Raw genomic sequence first — 17,666 nt, 5'->3', positions numbered from 1 at the left:
TTAAAAGAATTCACTTTTTACCAAAAACATATTTCACCCAGAGGCTCAGATGGGGCTTGTCAGCCTGGGTAGGCAGTTCATCTCGGAGGAGGGAAACTCTCATCCTAAACCTCTGCTGCCTTGCAGAATATTTTTGGAAGGAGTAAACCCTACACAAGTCTGGAGTGGAGTCCCTAAGACAGTTGGATGGCACCTTGGATGAGAGCCAGTGTGGTGTAGTGGTTAAGAGCGGTGGACTCGTAATCTGGTGAACCGGGTTCACGTCTCCGCTCCTCCACATGCAGCTGCTGGGTAACCTTGGGCCAGTCACATTTCTTTGAAGTCTCTCAGCCCCACTCACCTCACAGAGTGTTTGTTGTGAGGGAGGAAGGGAAAGGAGATTGTTAACCGCTTTGAGACTCCTTAGGGTAGTGATAAAGCGGGATATCAAATCCAAACTCTTCTTTTTCTTCTTCTTCTTCTTGTATGCCTCCTTCTGGCAACTCCTGCAACCCAGCCGGTGCCAAATGTATTGCTCTGCTTTCCTTTGGACCACATCAGTGAGGCCAAGACGAGAGTCTTGTTGTCTGGGCAGCCCAGGACCTCCACACACACTGCCCAGGCTTATGCCCTGGGGAGGGCACTTTGGTGCTGCTAACACCGTGATTTGACTTCACCCCCGGAGGTGCACTCCATTGCCTCTCAGGACAGATGGATGCCAACAACGATTTCACCCTGGTTCAGTGGTTCTGTTGCCCAAGTTGTTAGGCTAGTTTCATTCGTTCAATCTAGGCAAGTCAATGCTTATTATGACAAAAAATATGATTGGCCTATTATATTTCATTAAGATTCAAATCCTCTTAATCCCCATGCACCTGAAGGGATGTTCTTCCTTTCCTCGTAGAATGCAGTGGCCCAGTTCATACACAACACAAAGTGAAACCATGGCTTAGTGCAAACAAGCAAAAAGTAGCTTCCCAGAGCAAAGGCAGCAGCTGCCGTGCTCTTCTCCCAGGTCTAGCCAGCATTAGAGATGGGGAAGAAATACAGTTCGATTCACATTTAAGGGCAAGCCGACCTAATTTGCACAAATAGAAACTTCCTTTGAAATTCACACTTCTACAGGTTTAGCAAGACACTTCTCCAGCCAATTAATGTGTATCGATTTTGCAATTTTCGCTTATATATGCCTTTGTATGATCACATGAAGTTTTAAGTGATCATACAAAGGCATATATTAGCAGAAATTGCAAAATTGTATTACAGGAAATTGCAAAATTCAGAGAAGTGCAAATTGACATGTTTCAGTTCACATATTGGTTTGGGGAGAGCAAATGAGGCAGGTTCACATACAAAATGCAAACTGAACTCATTTCCCCACAATCCCTAGCACAAAGGCAAAAGTCAAGGAGTTCAAGGAAGATAATAGTAGAGCGGAGATCTTAGGCAGTGAAAAGATCACCTGTGATTTTTAACAAGGGCCGTTTCAGTGGAGCACAGAAGGTAGAGGTCCGATTGAAAGGGGTCAAGATGGAGGCTGGAAGAGAGAAGCTCAACAAAAGGAACAGCGCACTCCAGGGATTTGGAGGCAAAAGGGTGGGGGGGGGAGCAAGATCAACCAAGATCCTAGAGGGCAAGGATGAGTCAGTAAAGGGGTTGGAGAATGTGGAGCAGGCAGGTGGAGGGCAGATCTTAGCAGAGCATCAAATACAGAAATTCCAGAGATTGTTCCAGTGATTGTTGCAATGGGTGTGGATCAGGGTGGTGCAGTAATGTTGCTTGGCCAGATAAAAAGCAGAAGGTAAAGGAAAGATTCGGAACTGAAACTGTTTTCTGCCAGGACCTCTCAGCAACCAGGAAAGCATAAGTGGGGGTAATGAATTGAGGGACAGCAAGCCAGGGTTGGGGTTCAATGGAGTGAAAATCTTGATGGGGCCAATGAGGCAAATGTTGAAGATAGGGAGGAGTGGAAATTGGGAACTGTATTATCAGTGCAGTTTCCTCCTGCCCAACATACGGTTGGCATTCCATGCCCACTGGGCATGCTCAGTTCCCATTGGGCTCTTTTTGGGTCTCCCAGAGTGGGTGGGCATAAAGATATACCACAAAAACACAGGTTTTCATGTTCCTGAGTCACATGATACCTCATTCTTATATAGGGGTGGTGTCATTTTGGATTGGCACTAGAGAATAAGTGTGGCCCTGCAGCAAACTCTATTCCATCCCCTTTCCACCCACCCCAGTTTTCCTTGTTGTCCCCCCCCCAACACTGTGCATTCCATTCACACTGAGCATGCTCAGTACTTATTGGACTGTTTGAGTTTCTTCCTCCATTTTGTCCCCACCCCCCATTTTGGATATGGGAGGGTGAACACACTTGCGATACATTAGCATCTTGTATTTCTTAATTGCTTTCAGTGGATAGCAGTGGAGGGCTTGGGTACTACAGAGCCCTGTGCAAGGCCAAATTCCCCCCCCCAACCCTCGCAGGCATCAGGTTGACCACGGACCTGATCCAGTAGCCTCTTGCTATGCTCTTATGTCCTGTTCAATAACCCACATAAGTAGCAACTTTGTTTATTTCTCCCCACAAATCACTGTGTTTTGAGTCCACTGGGAAAACTGTGAATAAAAAGTAGACCATCGAAACAAAACACACACATTCTTCCTTCTCCTTCTCTTCCATCTCCCTTCTCCTCTCCAAGTCCTCCCCTCTCAAACACAGGGCATTTCCTCAGTTAATTTAGTTTCATTTCTCAGAATAGAAAAGCAGGGAAAGAGGTTATGAATTAAACTTTCTGGAGAAAAAACCAGGGTGAAAGAGCTGCTTGGAAGGCTGGGGACTCCCTGACCCGCCTCAACATGCCTTGTTAATGGGGTGATGTGACTCGGGAACGTGAGAGTCTGCTCTGCTTGGCTGTGTCATTCAGGATTCACACAGAGGTGATGCACACCCTTAAGAGGCGTGCTGGAAACTGCTGACTTGCTTCTGTGTTCTGCCCAACAGGCTGCCAAAATTACACGGCAGCATAAGGGCATCACACGCAATTAGAAAATCCATCCCCCTTTATGGCATTTGCCTGCATAGAATCATAGAGTTGGAAGGGACCCTGAGGATCATCTAGTCCAACCCCCTGCGATGCCAGAATATGCAGCTGTTCCATACAGGGATCGAACCTGCAGCCTTGGTGTTATCAGCACCACGCTCTAACCAACTGAGCTGAAGAATGAATGAATATTTATTTGCGTCAGCCATTGGCCATAGCAATAAAACAACAATACAATATACAAAGAATAGAAATAAAAACTCAATTATATAAAATACATTTTAGGGTTTTGAATCAATAGTCAAATAGGGTATCTTATTCTAATTGCCCCAGCTAAAAACCTTGCAGACTTTGCTGTCATCTGCTCATCCTGATCTGCCAAAAGAAAGGACAGTGTGGCAGTGGTTGGGCGACCCAGAATGGACAATAAAAGAGGGGTGGTAACGTCATTCCTCAAGTCTTTATAAAGAGTGCAAGCCACAAGGGCATGCACCACCGATTTGGTACTGCCGTCTCCACAGGGACATAAGCATTTTTCATGTGGAATCTGTTGGAATCGTCCCTCCAGTACAGCCGAGGGCAATACATTCAATCTTGCGAGAGTAAAAAGCGTCTATGTTTTAGAATTGCTAGATATCTATGCAGATAGGGTACCAGAGAGTTGAAATGGGAAGGTGGGAAATGGTCATATCATGGGCAAAATTTCCTTATTGTGGCCAAGTTGTTCTGACACTCGATACCATTTAGGCGCTGACAAATTAGACTGTTTGCTTTACTAAAACCCAAAGTGTGTAGCTGTTGTGGTGATAAACCACAAGAGCAAAGTTTTTGATAGACAATTTTAGTCCAGGCACTCTTGTGACAATCTTGCAGCATTAGGGATATTAAACAGGGGGGATTTGAGTTTAGGCGAAGCCATTAGTTAAGTGCCCTACGCCAGGTCCATAATTCTACCGAGGGAAGATTAGCCTCTAGGAGCAACCATCTGAGCTATCCAGGTGCTGAAGGTTCCTGACCCCTCGCTGTCCTACCACACAAGTCCATCCACTTTCCTACATGAAGGGATGGTACATGTGTCATCTTCACTGTTAAATAGAATGCAAAGGGTGAGGCTATCCAGATTTGCCATAGGACAGAAAAATCCTTCAGGAACAATAGATTTTAGCATACGTCTGTCTTGGGAGACAATGGAGGAGTGCACCTTTGGGAGTGAAGCCAAACCATTGGATAGTTACACTGCTTGCTGTGACTGTAGATCAGAGGTTTTCAGCCAGTGTTCTGTGGCAACTTGGGATGCCTTGAATGATGGTCAGGGGTGCCGTGGGCAACATTGGCCTCTGTCCCTCTTCCCGTCCTCCCCTCCTCTGATGCCCTCTTGTGTCTCTGCCTCCCAAAGGGTTGTGTGGTTGTTTGGTGTGTGTGTGTGTGTGTGTGTTTAATTTTTTATTTTTTTTACCAACAACCAAAACACAAACAGTGAAAACAAACAGTGAAAAACCCCAGGCAGCTGTTACATTGGGTATACATAATCAATAATAACATATTCAAATCAACCATATGTATAATTCTATATACCTTAACACTCCTCCCTCCACAAACTTTTAACATTTTAATTGCCCCAAATTGTTCAAACCTGCCCAAATAATTCAATATTTTCTCAAACCAATCCTCCTCCTTTTTACTGACCTTAAACCCTTTCATTTTATATATTTGTTGTTTGTTGCAACAGCCCCAGGCAAATGATGCCTCTGGCACTGGCCAGAGGGTGCTGGCCGTCAGGACCTGAGGCGGCCTCGGAGTAGGCAAGCAAGTGGGTGAGGGAGCCCAGCCAGCCAGCCCTCGCTGTTGGTAATGGACTGACAAGTGGGAGGCTGGGTAGGAAGGCAGGCACTGAACTGGCCTTTCTTGTGCTTGCAGTGTGAGCCATTCTGCCATGCAGGCCTGGCAGCACCCACTGCTACCTCCCAAGGTGAGTAAGGGGCTGTCTTCATGTTCACCTTTGGCCAATCTCTGTCAGGGTGTTATGGCTTGGGGCATCCTCTTCCCAGGCCCCTGTGGGGCAGTGTGAGGAGGCACCCCTCTTTGGGGCAGGGGGGTGGCTCAGAGACTGGGGTGGTAGTGGTAGCTGCCTGGAAGACTCCCAAGGAGAGGGGAGAGGAGAGGAGGCTGAGGGAAAACTCCACAAGGAAGGGTGTTCAAAAAGGGGTGAGGGGCTGCCATCTCTGAAGGCAAGGGGTGAGGTAACTGGGCTCCTGAGCCCCACAGAGGTGCCACAGAAAGAATGTGGTTGGTTAGGTAAGCCATGGGCTCAAAAAGGTTGAAAACCTTTGCTGCAGATCATTGATCTGGTGAGCACCACTATAGATACTGGATAGGACTGGCGTTTGTTCCAAGATTGTGAAAGTTATGGCGTTGACTCCAGTGTCATCTCTTGCCCTTGTGAACCCGTATTAGTCAGATGGAGCAGAACCTTCATTGGCGCGGTCAGAAGCGATACAAAAAGGTGCTCATGTCTTTCTTCAATGTGATGGCCGTGGTTGATGGAGAATGACTAACAGGTTAACAAAAGCTTGCCTCTGTGGTCTCAAAAGATGATTTATGTTTCTGGGTTTGGCAAAGGGTATGCGTGATGCAATGTATCTAACATTATTTCAATTGAAAAGGAGATTTAGCTAGTCAGCAGTCATGACAAGCTTTAAGTAATTAGTGGGATAAAAAACAACAACTTCATCTGCCCTTTGAAAGCCGGGAGGAAAATTAGCCAGTATACACTAAGTGCACTATCATAGACTCACCTGCCACCATTCATTGACAGCATAATTATTTTCAATCCAGAATTAAGCATAGAATCACAGAATTAAGATGATGGTTTTTAAAAAATTACTTTTCAAGCAAGCACTTGAACTGCATCCAAAATATACTGTGACCTCTGCTCCTGGAAAAACCCTAAGTCAGCCCCGAGAGAAGAGTTGGGGAAGGGAGCCTATAAGCTATATGACAGCTCAGCACAGTTATAAACAGGAGCCACCAGCTACTAGTTATGAACTTCTGTGGTTTTCAGAATCTGATTTGCCCCCCTGAATCTCTGTGGTCCAAAATCTCTCCCTGGTGTAAAGGGTCAGGGACCCGTGCTTTAGTCCAGCTAGTCCAGGACTCTGTTCTCCCATTGGTCAACCAGATGATTATGGGAAGCTCTCAGGCAGGACTAAAGCATGACAGCGCTCTCCACTCCCATGGTTTCTAGCAACTGGTGTTCAGAGATATATTGCCTCAAACCGTGAAGGTCAAACATAGCCATCAGGGTTAGTAGGCATTGACAGCCTTCTCCTGAGTGAATTTGTCCAGTCCTCTTTTAAAGCTATCCAAGTTGTTGGCTCTCCCTGTCTCTTGTGGAAACTAGCTCCTCAGTTTAACCACACACCGTGTGAAGAAGTTCTTCCTTTTTGTCTACGCTGGAATAAAACTTGCCAGAATCAGCGTTAACCTGAAAGTTAACGCTGCAATTCCGGCAAGATGTGTGCAAAAGGGAGAAGGAATAAAGAGGCATGGTAATGCAGGGATAAAACAAGGATATAGTGGTATGGTACCTCAGGTTAAGAACTTAATTCGTTCTGGAGGTCCGTTCTTAACCTGAAACTGTTCTTAACCTGAGGTACCACTTTAGCTAATGGGGCCTCCTGCTGCCGCTGCGCCACAGCTGCATGATTTCTGTTCTCATCCTGAAGCAAAGTTCTTAACCTGAGGTACTATTTCTGGGTTAGCGGTGTCTGTAACCTGAAGCATCTGTAACCCAAGGTACCAGTGTACCTAAAGAAACAGCATGCAATAATGTGTTAGGAAGCAGCGAAGCTATAAAAAGGAAAGTACAGTAATTACTCAATTGAGTTCCAAAGGCTCTAATGAAAGGGTTGGCCCACCCCGCTCCACCTATTCTCCATGTTGACATGCTGATTAACCAGAGGGAAGAACCCAAGCATGCATATTGGGATTAGCTATTAATTATTATAATTAGCTGATGATGGGCTAGGCTAGCAATTTGGCAAAAAAACACACCATACACTTAGGAATATGATGCAATTGCACATTTGTGTATAAAAAGGTAAAAACTGCCTTCCGAGGTCACCATCACTGCATTTCTGCACAGGGAAGGTCCTCTGTACGTTGTGCTGCAAACATGAGTTTCTTTAGCCAGTCCTCCAGACAAGCCACTTCTTCCCGCAGCAGCAGCAGCAGCCGAGGACCAGCAAGGATGTCTGGCCATGGAGCATGCAGCTTCAGCGGTGGATCTAGCGGCAGGGCCTTTGGTGGAAGCTCCAGCTTCAGTGGTGGATCAAGTGGCAGGGGCTTGGGTGGAAGCTCAAGCTTCAGCGGCGGATCTAGCAGAAGGACCATTGGTGGAGGCTCCAGCTGTGGTGGCGGCGCCTGGGGCTCTGGCGGGAGCATGTGCGGTATGAATGGGATGTCTGAGAGCAGAGGGAGATGGAGTTCTGGTGGCATGTCATGTGGTGCTGGTGGGTCCTGGGGCTCAAGTGCTGGGTGGGGTGCCATTGGAGGTGGGTCGGCTGGGGGTTTTAACGGCTTTGGGGGCGGCGAGGGCGGACTCCTTTCCGGCGGCGAGAAGCAGACGATGCAAAATCTCAACGACCGCTTGGCAGCCTATCTGAACAATGTCCAAGCGCTGGAGGAGGCGAACAGTGACCTGGAGAGGAAGATTGCAGAATGGTACGAGAAGTTTGGAGGAAGCTCCAGAGGCGGAGAGCAACGGGATTACAGCAAGTATTACGCAGTCATCGATGACCTTAGGGCGCAGGTATGGAAAGAAACAAGCCACAAAAATATGTTGCAGGGCTTTATTTGATGCATTTGTTCAATTCACAAGGCTTATACAGTCGTACCTTGGAAGTCAAACGGAATCTGTTTTGGAAGTCCATTTGACTCCCAAAACGTTTGGAAGCCAAAGTGCAGCTTCTGATTGGCTGCAGGAAGCTCCTGCAGCCAATCGGAAGCCCCGTCAGACGTTCAGCTTCCAAAAATAGTTCGCAAACCAGAACGGTCACTTCCAGGTTTGTGGCGTTCGGGAGTCAAAATGTCTGAGAAATAAGTTGTTCGAAAACCAAGGTACAGCTGTATTTATTGTGCGAATTTGCAGGTGGAGGGGGGCAGGAGAGAGTTAATGGGGCCAGGGGGACTGCTGAGGTCCCTTAATGGTCAACAAGCCAAGTTGCCAGACAAATCTATTAAGGAAATTGCAGGCGAATGGCCCTTAATAACTATAAAATAGCTGGAGACACTGGAACATAGGAAGGTGCCTTACACTTAGCCAAGCTACTCATCCAACTTATGTTGGTATTGCCTACACTGAGTTACAGTGACTGTCCATGATTTCAGAGAGGCTTCTCTCCTAGTCTGTTCTGGAGATGCCAGGGATTGAATCTGCATGCAAAGCAGATGCTCTATCATTGAGTTACGGCCCTTTCTCAGAGACACCCCTGGAAGGTGAGATCCATTTTGACAAAGGGCATACTTTTATTCCCCCAACCCTCACATTATTATTATTATAAGTTGAGTTTATATACTGCCTTATACCCAGAGGTCTCAGGGCGGTTCACAGAAATGTAACCTTTCCTCATAGAGAAGTAGCTCCAGCTCCCCAGTCATTTATTGCTGAAATATTAATTTTATTTACCTACTTTTCTTTTCTGTGGGTTTTTTTGTTAGTATTCTTCCATTCTAATAAAAAAAAACTCCTTAAACTTATTGGATGCTTAGTTTTAGACAAAATCTATCCTAACTATATAAAAGAGAAGAAAGAAATAATGTCGTTTTAAAACCCGTATATCTCTCATCTGTTTTTTTAATACTATATATTCCCCTCATTAATTAAGCAGACTTGTCTTGACTTCCCAAAACAAAAGGAGACAAGATATGTAACATAATTCATAATCCGTCCTATTCTTAATGGTGCTAAATAATAATTCCTGTACAGATTAAAATTGGGTAGAAATTTCCAACAGCGCTGTAGTTTATTTCTCTGGGGGAAGCCATGACTACTTAAAGTGGTATCATACTGCTTTAAATGTGCGTGAATGAGTTGGGAGAGGAACTTACTACATGTCCGAATCCAACATTCAATTATATATTAATTATTGATTCTTTCTTTTGCAGATAATTGCTGCAATTACAGACAATGGCGGCCTCATTTTGCAGGTTGATAATGCTAGGCTGGCTGCTGCTGACTTCAAGCTGAAGTAAGTGGGACAAAATGGGCATCTGCTCCACATCCTGGTGGAGATGTTTGCTGAATCATTCATGTAGAGCAGAAAAACCAGCCTACTGTGAGATCTCCAGCATGCATATCCCATGAGGTGTAAATACAGTACATTTACTGTATGCTTGGGTGGAACAAATTCATACCCACCAGCCAATTAATTGCATTTGTGTGCTCCAGCACAACACCAACCATGTCTACTCAGAAGTACGTCCCATGGAGTTCAGTGGGGCTTACTCCCAAGGGTTATAGGGCTGCAGTCCTAATTTCACATCATAAATTTAGCTGAGTGCTTAGCTAATTCCAGGTTTGGTTCATATGTGTGACAAAAACACCACTGATAACCACACCTTCTTTAAAACCTGATATGCAAGCACATAGCCCCAACATAAAGCTGTGGGTTAAACCACAGAGCCTAGGATTTGCCGATCAGAAGGTCAGCGGTTTGAATCCCTGCAATGGGGTGAGCTCCCGTTGCTCGGTCCCTGCTCCTGCCAACCTAGCAGTTCTAAAGCACATCAAAGTGCAAGTAGATAAATAGGTACCACTCTGGCGGGAAGGTAAACGGCATTTCCGTGTGCTGCTCTGGTTCACCAGAAGCAGCTTAGTCATGCTGGCCACATGACCCAGAAGCTGTACGCCGGCTCCCTCAGCCAATAAAGCGAGATGAGTGCCCCAACCCTAGAGTCGGTCACGACTGGACCTAATGGTCAGGGGTCCCTTTACCTTTAAAATAATATAGGAACTTAAGAAGAGCCTGCTGAATCAGGCCAGTGGCCCATCTAGTCCAGTGGCCTGTGGGAAATCTGCAAGCAGGATTTGGGCACAAGAGACCTCTCTCCTCCTGTGTTTTCCAGCAACTGGTCTTCAGAAGCCTTGTTGCCTCCAACCGTGAAGAAAACTGATGAAGGCATCAAAGAAAACACCCACAGAGAAGGAACATGTTTCCCTCTCTGTGTTCAGATGATTCCCACATGATCTGCTGACAACCTTTTTTATTCCATTTTGCTTCAGGTACGACAATGATGTGGCTCTCCGCCAGAGTGTTGAAGCTGACACCAATGGCCTCCGTAAGGTCCTAGATGAGATAACCATGAGCAGGGGTGATCTTGAAATGCAGATTGAAAGCCTGACTGAGGAGCTTGAGTATATGAAGAAGACTCATGAAGAGGTAATGTAGGTCTCAGTAATGCCTAAAGTCAGGTCCAATATGTGTGTGTTTGTGTATATTTACCATTACATATACACACACATTACATATACACACACACGTGTGCTTGCCGTGGGACTTAATAGTATTGGTTTGCATTACCCGTATAGATAATAGGGGAGTGGGTGGCGCTGTGCTCTAAACCACAGAGCCTCTTGGGCTTGCTGATCAGAAGGTCGGAGGTTCAAATTCGCATGATGGGGTGAGCTCCTGTTGCTTTGTCCCAGCTTCTGCCAACCTAGCAGTTCCAGTGCAAGTATATAAATAGGTACCACTGCGGCAGGAAGGTAAACAGCATTTCTGTGCGCTCTGGTTTCCATCACGGTGTTCCGTTGTGCCAGAAGCTGGACACATGAACAAGAAAGCTGTCTGTGGACAAACTCTGGCTCCTGTGGCTTGAAAGTGAGATGAGTGCCACATCCCAGTTCGCCCTTGACTGGACTTAACCGTCCAGGGGTCCTTTGCCTTTTCACCTTTACATAGATAATAAACAGACCAGAGCCCAAATCAAGCTTCACCTACGCAGGAGAAACTTCAGGTAAATGATGGAGCAGAAAACAAAATAGAACAGGGATGCCAACTTGAATAAAATATTGTTGGGGGCCCAGGTAAGCCCCACCCCACATAATCAATCACATGACGCAGTGTACAACACAACATTTGAATGGGAATGCCCATCAACTCTGTGAGGGCCCAGCCCCCTCAAATATTTTATTGTGGGGGCCAAGGCCCCATGGCCCCTAGGAGTTGGCTTCTATGAAATGGTAAGAGCAGGTATCCCAAAACTCGGCCCTCCAGCTGTTTTGGGACTACACCTCCCATCATCCCTAGCTAACAGGACCAGTGGTCAGGGATGATGGGAATTGTAGTCACAAAACATCTGGAGGGCTGAGTTTGGGGGTGCCTGGGTAAGAGGTACCCCACACCTACATCTGCTAAATCTATTTTGGATCAGATATAGACCTCTCTGGAGTCTCGGCGCTAGAAGCAAAGTTATTGAAACCAGTTGATGTCATCTAGAAAATATTACAATTACTCAGAGATACTCCTCATATTTTAAAAAAACCACACAATCTGTTTTATTTTACTGCTCTTGCAGCAAGTGTTGAAGGAACATTTTTATTGATGCAGGATATGAGCTCTGTGACTGATACCACGGCCGGAGGCATTGATGTGCAAATGAATGCCGCCCCAGGAGTTGACCTGACTGCCCTCCTCAATAAGATGAGAGGAGAATATGAAGCCCTCGCTGAGGAGAACAGGCAAGACATTGAGGCCTGGTTCAACGAACAGGTAGGTGGCGGAAATGCTCACTTTTTTATTATTTCAATAGTTTTCATTTGGTTTTACAAATTCATTCACACTCATAGTCACAAATAATAAAAAATAACACAAGATTCTTCCAAATCTCAAGACATCTCTCCTCCCCTCCGTGGGCTCTTTAAGGTAACTTTTTTTTAACTGCATATTGTAAGTCCATCTAATTTACAATCCTCCATTGTATCCAAGGTTTATGTATCATTGCAACAGTTATTTAAAACCTGCCAAAGTGTTTACAGTGGTCTTTCAAATATAATATGAATTTGTCCCATTCTCTGTTGAAGTTTTGATCCTCCTGATTTCTGATTTTCCCGTCCAGTCTTGCCATCTCTGCATAGTCTAGTAGTTTCATCTGCCAGTCCACCTTCGTAGACATCTTGTCATCTTTCCAGCTCTGGGCAAGAGGCATCCTTGCAGCTATTGTAGCATACATAAACAATCTTTTTAGTTCCTTCGGTATCTCTGCACCTACAATTCCTAACAAAAAGGCTTCTGGGTTTTTTTAGCAAAGGTTATTTTCAACATTTTTTTTCCAATTCATTATATATCATTTCCCAGAATTCCTTTATCACTTTACAATTCCACCACATATGATAAAAAGTGCCTTCTTTTTGTCTTGCAGAAAATGCTCACTTTTGACTTCGCAGAGGACTCTTCCTTAAGCAAAATTATTCATTTGACTAAAAACCTTTGGATAACTCTCTCTCCCTCTTTTAATCACTTTATTTCAGAGTCAAGAACTGAATAAGCAGATCACCAGCAGTGTTGAAGAGACCAGCACCAACAAGAGTGAGATTACCGAACTAAGACACACTCTGCAAAGCCTAGAAATGGAACTGCAAACCCAATTGTCTATGGTATAAGAATTCTTTCTTTCGTTCAGTTAGCATCTTTTTTTCTTTGAGAATTTTTATTTTACAATTTTACAATTGCAAATAAACATTTCACAAACTTTAAAACATCCAGGGACTTCCCTTCTTCTCTTTCCATGGTTCATTTTGTGTATCATACATCCCTGCATATTTTACTATAACCATTCAAATCAATTTTCCTCTATCACATCTGTCAAAAATTAATTACCGGTACTCTGTTGAATTTATCTTAAGGCTGCCAGTGTTTTCAGCTGTATAGTCATTTTCCACATATTCAATAAATGTTTTCCACTCTTCTTTAAATGTATGTTCTTCTTGCTCTCTTATTCTATGTGTTAAATCTACAAGTTCTGCAGATTCTGTCAACTTAAGTTGCCTGTCCTCTTCAGTTGGGACCTCGCTCACTTTTCATTTGGGGGCTAACAGTTAGCATCTTTCTTTACTTATTACTTTATACCTTTCTAACCCTTCCTTAAGTTTAAAACAAGAAGAGATATAGACAATATACACAGAGGGCACACATGGCCTTGTAGCATCCAGCCCTACCATTAAACATACCATTAAATGTGTTTGTGGGAGGGGCTATTTATTTGTTTATGTTTTTATTATCTGTGTTCTCATTTTATCTTTTTATTCAACTTTCAATGTTCCACCACCCCCACCCCGCCTTTCATCAGAAACAATCTCTGGAGGCCACCCTGGCAGATGTAGAAGGCAGATTCTGTGGCGAACTTTCCCAGATACAAGGAGTAATAAGCAACGTGGAGGGACAAGTGGTGCAGATCAGGGAAGACATGGAAAGCCAAAACAGAGAATATGAACAGCTCCTGGATATCAAGATCCGCCTGGAGAATGAGATTGAGACTTACCGCAGTCTGCTGGATGGAGGAGACAGGTAAAAAAGGGAGGAACGTGGTAGAAGTCTGCCATTCCTAAATGTATTTGATTTTCCTTTGCCTAAGGGTCCACACATCACTTGGTTTCTCATTGCTTAACTGGGCATTTCCCTGCTCGATACGCACATTCTCCAGTCAGTTTGCATAGTCCCCGAGAAACATGCCCTTTCTTTCTATTTCTGGTTCAGAAATGGGCAAATGTATTATGAGGCAGCCTGCTTGTGCTGGTTAAAAGAATTGATCACATTGGATAATGCAGACATCCTGAACTTAGAAGGTCACGATTTAAAATTCAGCTGGCATGCATGTCTCTGGTATGGGAAGGCAAAAATTTATAAAAGTTTTATGAATCATATTCTAAAGAAGAATTTGTATAGAGTTTGGGAGAAATATAAAAATCTGCTGGAAAGGAAAACATCTTTATGGCTACAGTGGAACCTCGTGTTGTGGACGTAATCCGTCCTGGAGGTGTGTCTGCAACTTGAAGCATTTGCATCCAGAAGCGCCGCATCTGCGCACACATGCAGTACGTTTTAGCGCTTCTGCACATGCCCAAACGGCGAAACCCGGAAGTAGCTGTTCCAGTACTTCCGGGTTGCCGCAGGATGAAAAGATGTAACCTGAAGCGGATGCAACATGAAGTATGACTGTATCTCCAATCGAGGCTATTACAATTAAGAAAGTTAATATGGATAGACAGTGGGCAACCTACAGGGAATTGCTGCACTTTAAAGAGGGGGAATCTAAACAGAAATCAATGGAAAGTGTAAGGAGTCATGTTAAGGGCTGGCTACAATATCATCAGTTACATGAAATGTTTCAAATAGACAGGAAAAATGGGTGTTCGTATCAAAGCTCACAATTTGAAAAAGAACTTCTACAAAACAAAGGAAAACTTGTTTAAAATGTTTAATCTGTTATTGGATAGGGAGACAAAAGACAAGCTTGTTAAAAAGCCTCTATGACAGATTGGACAATAGATATAGGACTATATATGCACACACACACAGACACACACACATATATACATATATGCATATATACATACACACAGAGAGACACACACAGGGGGGGAGCTGCTTCTGGCCAACTGCCTAATTGTACATGGTCCATAAAACAGATCCTCCTACTGATAAGCAGAGTAGCAAGAAGACTATCTCTTTTTCTGCAGTCCAACCCTCTTTCCACCACTGTCAGCTGTTCTCCAGTCAGCTGAGCAGCACAAGGGGGATTGCAGGAAGAGTAATGTCTTAAACCTTCCCTCCTCCACCCACAATTCCACAATTCTGATGGACCACCACCACCCATGCTTCTATTAAGCTTAGGAGAAAGTTTGATAGTAGCTTGGGGGGGCAAATACAGGAATTGCAGGGGAGGAAAACCTCACCAGCTGAGGAAGGGCTACCTAACAGTGGGGGAAAGGGCTGTGAGAGAAAGAGTGTGAAGTACTTCTGCACCCAACCACCCACAATAATATTAGCACACTTATTCAATACATCCAAACTTCATTACGGTTCAGATAGATGTTGCCTTTTCTCATCTCGATCCCACATAATATCTACAATAAAGACTTTACTGATCTTGGTACTGTCAAATGTACATTCACAGAAGCCCTCTCTTTTTTCTATAACCAAGTCTAAAGTTTCTTTGTTTTTTACTGTTCTTATAGTGATTTTGAATCTGGATCCAGAAGAACCTCTTCAGAAACTAGATCTAGAGGATCTGTAGGTTCAAGTTCTAGAGACCAGACCTCTTCCAGCTCTGGATCCAGAGCTTTTGGCAGTGGAGACTCGAGATCCACAGGATCTAGAGGGTTCGGATCTTCCGGTTCTTCAGATTCCAGATCCAGGGTCCAAGAAACTTCCAGCTTTCAGTCACAGTCCAGAGGCTCTGGGTCTGCAGACTCACAATCTAGAAGCTCAGGATCTACAGACAGAGGATTTAGTGGTGGAAGTTCGCAGGATTCAGGATCAAGATATGGAAGCAGCAGCAGAGGTAATACATGTTGCTCTTATTTTTCTGTTAAAAATGCACATTTCTATTTTTGTTTAAAATGCACATTTATTTTGCTACTAATTTCAGAGGGTGAAATAGTGCTGATAAATTGCCTATTGGAGTACCAAAATTGAACTGAGAAAGTTCCGTATATGGCAGGGTTGTGCTGGTGAAGAAAGAATCAAAGTTAAGGAGCCACCAATGTAATAACAACTTTACCTCAAATGGTCACTGTGGCGTTTGCCTCCTAGGGTGGGTCATAAGGAAAGGGTTAAATGAGTGTGATGTGATTGGCCAGTGGGAATGTAAGGGAGGAGTAAAAGTTAGAGTGGGAGGTTTTGAAAGTCAGTTGAGGTTTGGGAACTGGAGAAGGAAGAGGGAGGATTAGGTGTGGGTTGGTAGAGTTGTATTGTGAGAGAGTGAGAGGAATTGTCAGGTGGAGTCAGATAGATAGTTGGGAATAATCAGTTTGAAGTTGTTAGGAACTAAGATCTAAGCAAAATTAACTGAAACCATAAGCTTGTTCCTGCATTTAAAAATAAACTTGATTATTTGTTAATGTTAACAACTGTCTGGACTCCGTGTGTCCCCGTGAGATATGGCGTGGTGGCAACGGAAAAAGCAATCGCAGTGGCGGCACAGGGTCAATAGATCAGAGGCCCTGTGTGTGATCACCACAGTCACCCAGTGCAGAAATTGCCCAATGGGATGGTTGATCAGGGTTGCAGCTGCTCCCATTGACCCTCTTCCCTCCAAGCTGCTATTTGCATGGGCTATGAATCGTGGGTCAACTCTGGGCAAATGGGATATTGATGGCACAGAGTGTGTGGCACAATGACAGAGCATCTGCCTTACGTACAGAACATCCCAGATTCAATTACCTACATCTCCAAGTAGAACTGGGAAAGCAGACCGAAAACCTGGATAGTTTCTGCCAATCAATCTGGACAATACTGGCTTATATGGGCCAATGGTCTGGTTCACTATAAGGCAGCTTCCTGTGTTTCTAAGTAGTACAGTCCCAGCCCCAGCCCCCCATATTTAAATAAGAGTTCCATGATCTGCTTGTTTAAAAGAATAACGGCTCTCCTAAATCCCTGCATTTCCTTTCTTGCACAGATGTACAAAAAACAAGAGTGATCAAGACAATAGTGGAAGATAGAATTGGTGATCAAGTCGTCTCGACTCACGTCCAATCAGTTGAAGAAAAGCCAATTAAATAAGCCATCTCAGATTCCCATAGGGAATCTTTCAAAGCATGCCATAGCAGATGCATGCCATGAAAGAAACTATGCCAAGGTATCAGGAGCTCGAAGATTTCTGCCTTAAATCCACAATGCCGTGTTAGAATTGCCTTTTTTCTCTGCTTCTGTCACTGCTGCTTTCTTGAGCGCCTTTCTTCCATGCAAACCAACCAAGACAGAAAACCGTGATCTCAGCCTGCAATAAAGATTTTCCTTCTGAAGCAAGTAAATGATAACATTGTGGTCAGGTGTCTTTATTTTAAAGCATTGTTTACATACTGCCTGTGCCAGTCTTCTCCAAACTGGTGGCTTCTAGGTGCGTGGGACTACAACTCCCATTAGCCCCGACCAGCACAGCAGGGACGGAACGTGGATCTCTTGGTTTCAGATCTACAAACCAGTCACGGATGGGACAAGCCTCAAAAAGATGACACCATCGAAGAGAGGGCTGACCTCTGAACGTCCTTCAAAACAGAGGACTACACTCAGTAAAACAATCACAGCAGCCCTGTTTCTAAGCTACTGCAGCTATGTGCATCTTAATTGACCAGCCCCACGAAGATCCTCCATATAGAAGCCCCAATGATCATGAAGGGCATCTCCATGTATGTGAGGCCAGGCTGTGAATTCAAAAAACCCCTGTGCTCTTGAAGCACTTGTGGAGAAGCTGTCATTAGACCCCCAGTCACATGTTGGTGCAGGGATAGGCCAAAGGGCTGAATGTGGCCCTCTAGGCCTCTCTGCCTTTCGGGGGAGACGTGGGTGGCACTGTGGGTTAAACCACAGAGCCTAGAGCTTGCTGATCAGAAGGTTGGTGGTTTGAATCCCCACGACG

General features: G+C 44.6%; 1 protein-coding gene across 1 annotated transcript; it reads left to right on the top strand.

The window, feature by feature from the left end:
• Positions 1-7,476: 7,476 nt before the first annotated feature.
• LOC310830867 (keratin, type I cytoskeletal 12-like) lies at positions 7,477-17,044 on the top strand (the record flags this gene model as incomplete). Its single annotated transcript, XM_083710703.1, has 8 exons — positions 7,477-7,836; positions 9,192-9,274; positions 10,309-10,465; positions 11,636-11,797; positions 12,556-12,681; positions 13,374-13,591; positions 15,262-15,587; positions 16,707-17,044. 8 exons carry the CDS (start codon positions 7,477-7,479, stop codon positions 16,808-16,810), a joined length of 1,536 nt encoding a protein of 511 aa, XP_083566829.1. The 3' UTR covers positions 16,811-17,044.
• Positions 17,045-17,666: the final 622 nt, after the last annotated feature.

The sequence above is a fragment of the Podarcis gaigeae genome (assembly GCF_964106915.1).
Source record: "Podarcis gaigeae genome assembly, chromosome: 13".
Lineage (NCBI taxonomy): Eukaryota > Metazoa > Chordata > Lepidosauria > Squamata > Lacertidae > Podarcis > Podarcis gaigeae.
Note: the sequence above shows the minus strand (reverse complement) of the source record. Positions and strands in the feature narration are given on the sequence as shown.